This window comes from Salvelinus sp. IW2-2015, linkage group LG15 (assembly GCF_002910315.2).
Source record: "Salvelinus sp. IW2-2015 linkage group LG15, ASM291031v2, whole genome shotgun sequence".
NCBI classification, from domain to species: Eukaryota; Metazoa; Chordata; class Actinopteri; order Salmoniformes; family Salmonidae; genus Salvelinus; species Salvelinus sp. IW2-2015.
Genome location: NC_036855.1, coordinates 15,760,109 through 15,766,125, shown reverse-complemented (window position 1 = coordinate 15,766,125; position 6,017 = coordinate 15,760,109). Strand labels below are relative to the sequence as shown.

The 6,017-nt window shown below is 43.6% G+C and overlaps 1 protein-coding gene across 1 annotated transcript; it reads right to left on the bottom strand.

Annotated features, from left to right (window-relative positions):
- Nucleotides 1–2,109: 2,109 nt before the first annotated feature.
- si:dkey-90l8.3 (LIM domain transcription factor LMO4-B) lies at nucleotides 2,110–5,772 on the bottom strand. The gene is made up of 5 exons (XM_024003370.2): nucleotides 5,432–5,772; nucleotides 4,224–4,460; nucleotides 3,741–3,837; nucleotides 3,160–3,318; nucleotides 2,110–3,064 (listed from the first exon to the last, which is right to left on the bottom strand). Exons 2-5 carry the CDS (start codon nucleotides 4,439–4,441, stop codon nucleotides 3,056–3,058), a joined length of 483 nt encoding a protein of 160 aa, XP_023859138.1. The 5' UTR covers nucleotides 4,442–4,460; nucleotides 5,432–5,772; the 3' UTR covers nucleotides 2,110–3,055.
- Nucleotides 5,773–6,017: the final 245 nt, after the last annotated feature.

The window sequence follows — 6,017 nt, the reverse complement described above, 5'->3', positions numbered from 1 at the left end:
CACACACACAACACACACACACACACACACACACACAACAACACACCACACACCACACACACACACACACACACACACACACACCCTAACCAAATGTACACAAACAATACAAATCCTCTATCTACAACTTGTTGTTAATATCAGATTTGGCAAAACCTTTGCTTGCACATCCATTCTGTTGTAGACATGTGTGATGGGAGTAAAGTGAGCGTGTTATTCGGGGGTGGGGGGTGGATTGCAGGCGGTGTTAAGTCAAGCAGGAACCCTCAATGTTGCTAATTTATTTACAGATTTAATTAGATGGATAGAGCCCTCACAGACATAAGGAATAAAGGAGAGATGTTGCCTGCGTTACAGCACTTTAATTATGGTACCAGGCTCCCGATCCCTGCGCACTGCTGTCTGGGGAACCAGTTCATTAAAATCCTCATTATTTTACTTTTAATTAGTTCCCCCCTCTTTTGTTTCCTTTCACCATATGGCCGTGTTCCGTGGTCAAATTAACGTAATTGAGCTAATTAAGCCGATCAGTTTAATTATTCAAAGCGTTCTGATTGGGCCGGGAACTTTTTTCCACACTCTATCTATCTCTTGTCTGTCTGTCTGTCTGTCTGTCTGTCTGTCTGTCTGTCTGTCTGTCTGTCTGTCTGTCTGTCTGTCTGTCTCTTAACTCCAGCACATTGTCAGACTGCTCCAAACCCTCTCCTTGGCCTCTCGACAGATCATGAGACATATATGATCTTCCTGCCAGTCCTGCTGGCACAGAAACAATGGATCTTCATCATCATACAGCTCGACACAGACTCCATCTTGGATCTGTATCAGAGGAGTGGCTGGGCAGAAGGGCACCACTCAGACCCTCTCTTCCTCTTCATCCGCTTGTAAAAAATATCCTGGCTCATTTCTGTCTCTTCACACAGTGTGAGGCGTAGAAGCTAAGGCAATTACACTCATCTGCATGTGTTAATATGATTAATGATTAATTAGTGAGTATAAACACTTTCCTATAACAGAAGCTAGGCTAGATGGTGAGCCACACACCTGCAACGTCTCTGATTTTAAAAAACAACGCCTCATGGCAGAGATTYTTTTAGGAGACCTGCTAATTGGCATCTGAAAATGCTGGGCTAATTAGTGATATGCAGACGAGGCCTGATTGGTTTGAATGCAAAGTGTAACTTGTGGAGTGGTGGGCTTGAGATAGTGAGGAAATAAAACCTGCACAATCTAGATATGAAGATATTTGTAATTGTGATCATTTCCATAAGTTAATGAATTTGCGTGATGCTTTTCAATCAAACGTGGAATACATAATTGATGCAGTATCAGCACCTACCATGACAAGTGGGACTTCTGAAATAGCTAAGCACATTAAGGTGCAATTTTGATGGCTGCCATACTCCTAGCAAAGGTGTGAAAGTACAGACCTCATTTGAAGCACAGCAGATGCTATCATCTGATTCACTCAAACTGTATTTCTTAAAGCCTTAACCACTCAGGTCTACACACCCATGTCTGACTATACAGGCTACAGATTTGTCATATCCAGTTTTACATTACATCAAACAGACAAATTCAAGGAAGGTCAAGCAAGTTAGCCAATGCAGATCCTAACAGAAATCAAAGCTCATTCTTTTGAACAACCAAGAGCAGCAGAGGGGGCTTAGAAAAGCTCTGGCTTGTGTCTTTTAATTGCAACATGGTAAACCGTCCAAGCATCAGATAGTTTTGTTTTTTTTCTTCTACACGCTGGCTGGATGCGTAGGAGCCCCTCCCTTTAATTAGGCCGGCTCCCAGATTAGTCTTTAATAAAGTCAGCCACGGGATATGGCCAAAGTTCAGCCTCCCAGGAGCAGGAACTGTAGCAGGCAGCACAGATACACCACTCAAGTTTAATTGCTTCTGTAAATGGTCAGGACTGTAGCCCTCTAATTCCATTCCTCAGGGTAATCAGGCATGCTTTCACCATACAGGGCTGAGGGGAGCTATGCAGCACAAACAGGGAGGAAATGCCACACCAACTGGGTAGTAGTTTACCATGTAATCCCGCAAGACTCATGTCATGTGACCAACCAACTGCACATAGGCTTCAATTACTTCAGTTCACCWCATGTTATAGTAGTCTTTTAATAGCATTTTTTGTCTCCATCCGATAATTTCACATATTGAACAGGTATCGATAATTCAATTGAATGAAACATTAATTCAGGAAATAGAACTCTACTGGGAAACACACAATAGCATTATAAAAAAATAATGGACATGTATCTTCTTCCTTGACTTCAGCCCAATTCATATGATGGTTTAAACATCACAGAGTAACAGATGAGAGRCCATTGAGAGGGATTCTGAGTTCATTATCTAGGCGATGGGTTATTCTTGACAATAATGATAACCACAGCAATGCCACTGTGACAGAGTTTCAGTGGACTCCATGGAAAAGCTTATTTTTATTTGCTTTATTCTTCTTGGAGAGGGTCCAGGCCATACCCTTAAAACTCATGGCAAGATTTGTCCACAAGCACCAAAGTTCTGGATATGAACAGAACAGAACAGTACAACATGTAACCTCAGTCCTGAAGTAGTTAATGTGGTCCATATTGTCTTTGATGGGCAGACCAGCACTGTATCACACACGACTCACCATTACGGTGTATTTGTACACTGTCTCAAGCATGGATATGTACAACACATCTGAAGTTGATCCTGCAAGTAAAAATAACCTCCTGGTCAAAGAGACAAGATGGTGGATGGTGATGAGGATCCCAAGTGGCGCAGCGGTCTAAGGCACTGCATCTCAGTGCTAGAGGCATCACTACAGAACCTGGTTCGATCCCGGGGTGTATCACAATCGGCCATGATCGGGAGTCCCATAGGGCGGCGCACAATTGTCCCAGCGTCATCCGGGTTAGGCCGTCCTTGTAAAATAAGAATTTCTTCTTAACTGACTTGCCTAGTTTAAGAAAAGGTTCAATTAAAAAGGATCCACAACAACAGTATCAGGAGCAGGGATGGAGAGACCTCTGGAGACAAGGGAAGGATGAAGGCTAACCACTCAGCACACCTACAGACAAGAGCAGGGGGGAATAGAATGTTCAGTACTAGACAGTAGTGTGTATGAAAGTGTGAAAGGCCTCATGGTCCTGGTCTCTCTCTCACCTTCTGGTCAGGCAGCACAGGGTTACTCTGGAGTGGGGGCAGGTGGCTGTTGAGCAGTGCAGCCTCTGGCCGGTCGTGCTCACAGAAGATGGTGCCGTTAACATAGTGGAAGCGGTCGCCTGGCACCAGTCTGTTTCTACAGGTGGCACAGGTGAAACACTAGGGATAAAAGAGACACAGCAGTTAGAATCCTCATGCCAAGTCCACGCCTTACTCTAGTGGGCTCCCGAGTGGCGCAGTGGTCTAAGCACTGCATCTCAGTGCTAGAGGCGTCACTACAGACCCTGGTTTGATTACAGGCTGTATCACAACCGGCCGTGATTGGGAGTCCCATAGGGTGGCGCACATTTGGCCTGTCGTCCGGGTTGTAAATAAGAATTTGCTCTTAACTGACTTGCCTAGTTAAATAAACGTTAAATATATATWTWTTTTTTATTGGGGCRTTATACACTTTAGGATAGTGTATAAAGCACCTTGTTTCAAGTATACATCTATTGGTTTCACACAAACAACCTGTTACAAATGAACTGATGGTGACAGACACTAACAACAGTGAAACACTTACTGCCAGAGGGTCTTACCTTGAGATGGTACACATTGCCCTGTGCCCTCATAACCATCTCATTGGCCGGGATCGACTGGCCACAGGCGCTGCATGCTCCACTGTGCCCGAACAACCTGCAGACACAAAGCAGAGCCAGATCAGTCTCAGTGCCCTAGCCTGGGAGCTAAAGTCTAGATTCTCCCCCTCCGGTCCTCTCCCCAGAGCCAGATCAGTCTCAGTGCATAGCCTGGGAGCTAAGTCAGATTCTCCCTCCGTCCTCTCCCCAGAGCCAGATCAGTCTCAGTGCCCTAGCCTGGGAGCTTAAAGTCTAGATTCTCCCCCTCCGGTCCTCTCCCCAGAGCCAGATCAGTCTCAGTGCCCTAGCCTGGGAGCTAAAGTCTAGATTCTCCCCCTCCTGTCCTCTCCCCAGAGCCAGATCAGTCTCAGTGCCCTAGCCTGGGAGCTAAAGTCTAGATTCYCCCCCTCCGGTCCTCTCCCCAGAGCCCCATTAGGACCTCACCTGATATAGTCGCTCCTACACAGGATCATGCCTCCTTTACTGTAGCAGGTGTTGCCAATGTCGCCTAGCTGTGCGTGGCAGCAGGAGCACTTGAGGCAGCGTGTGTGCCAGTAGCGCTCCATGGAGAAGAGCAGGAAGCGTTCTGCGATCTTCCCCCCGCATCCTGCACATGACCTGGGGGGTGACGCCACACCCCCACCCAGCTGACTGTTCACCATGCTGAGCCCTCAAAAGCTCCTGGAAACAAAGACAATGTTGACACTTAAGCTACATGGCAAAGGTAACAAGCTGTTACAATGACCTCATGGACAATGTAAGCAGGGAGCCTCCAATTATCTGCTACTGGAAGGGGTCAGGATATTCAGAAGTCCTAACAGGTGACCATTAAAGCAAGCATGCATGGGCAACATTAATCCAAGTGTTTTAACTAGTATTTAGTAAACATGCTCATGTTTCACTATATCTTCAGAGAAAGGAATTCCCCACAACTTTACTTTCTGTATGTTTGCTAGTTCAAGAACATTAAGCTGCTACAGGACAAGCCAGGTAAACTGTATACTGAGGTTTTAATAATGATGCCCATATTAGGTGGTTGGGTGAAGGATTTTTTTATTCCAAATACCAAGCAGACAAGGTATATCTAGCAAATAATCCTTTGCCTGCATCACAACTCACCAAAAACGCAGGAAGTCCAACAAATAATATGTTAACTGGTTGAACAAAATAAGCTACATTATACTAAAAACTGTAACATAACATTTATAACACGTTGTATGACATTTCACACCAGTTTAACCTGCCATTTTACCTGTCATTTACAGGTATCAAAATAAAATAAAAAACAATACTGATTTATATTCCACAAGATAAGGGAGCTGTGCTATCTATTCATACAGAACACTTTCCTATGTTGAATAAGGTCCTGGTTACGAATAGCATTTTTTATACAGGAAATCATACAGTGAAACATAGAAGTGTCAGCGTGATGCACGTGCAAGAAAAATAATAGCAGCCTCAAAAAAAGGAGACTCGGAATGAACTTCGAACCATCACAGAACAGCGAATCAAGATTAGGTGATAATAGCCTGTACATAAATGTATATTTCATGGTATTTAAATTAAGTTGAACATTACGGTAAGTAATTTGGTCATCAAAATAGGCTGCTTAATAACGTATTATAGGCGCATTTAGAAGATAAGATGCTCACCTTGATGTGCGTTCCAGAGAATTCAGACGTGGAGAAGTTGTTGTAAAAAAGAAAAAAGAAAACAATGGGCGACAGCGGATAATGTTTCAACAACAGTTAAATCTGACTGACAAACTAGCGCTTCTATGATATCCATATCCCACAAATAAAGCGACACATTTTCGAAAGTGGTTAATTAAAACGATTTACAGCAATGCCAAAAAGGAAAAAGCGCACGTTATCAAAAATACAATGTAATAAAATGAGTTTTAAAGAGATTGCATGCAACATATTTTTAAGTCAATTACATTTATCATCCGACTCTCAACTATCACTAGCGTCTTTGACAGCTACACTATTAACTGAATTGCGCAAGCGGGTATTTAATTCGCTTCTTGGTGACGTTTTTAACATGCAGTGTGCGCAGCCACTAGACTCTCAGGGGTGGGGTTACTGTCAAAATGATTTATGTGCTTGGAGAGGGCCATTGTACATTTTCTCATTAGATTGAACCAAACTAAACTGTTTCCAAATATGACAATTCATATGTGCAATTAAAAGGCATAGACTGTCAATAACCACTTCCACCTTCCAATTCATATATTCG

Coding starts and splice junctions, on each gene's coding strand:
- si:dkey-90l8.3 (XM_024003370.2), bottom strand. CDS start 4,441: ATGGTGAACAGTCAGCTGGGTGGGGGTGTGGCGTCACCCCCCAGGTCA. Junction 3,838..4,223: donor TGTAGGAGCGACTATATCAG/GTGAGGTCCTAA, acceptor TTGTGTCTGCAG/GTTGTTCGGGCACAGTGGAG. Junction 3,319..3,740: donor GCAATGTGTACCATCTCAAG/GTAAGACCCTCT, acceptor TTTTATCCCTAG/TGTTTCACCTGTGCCACCTG.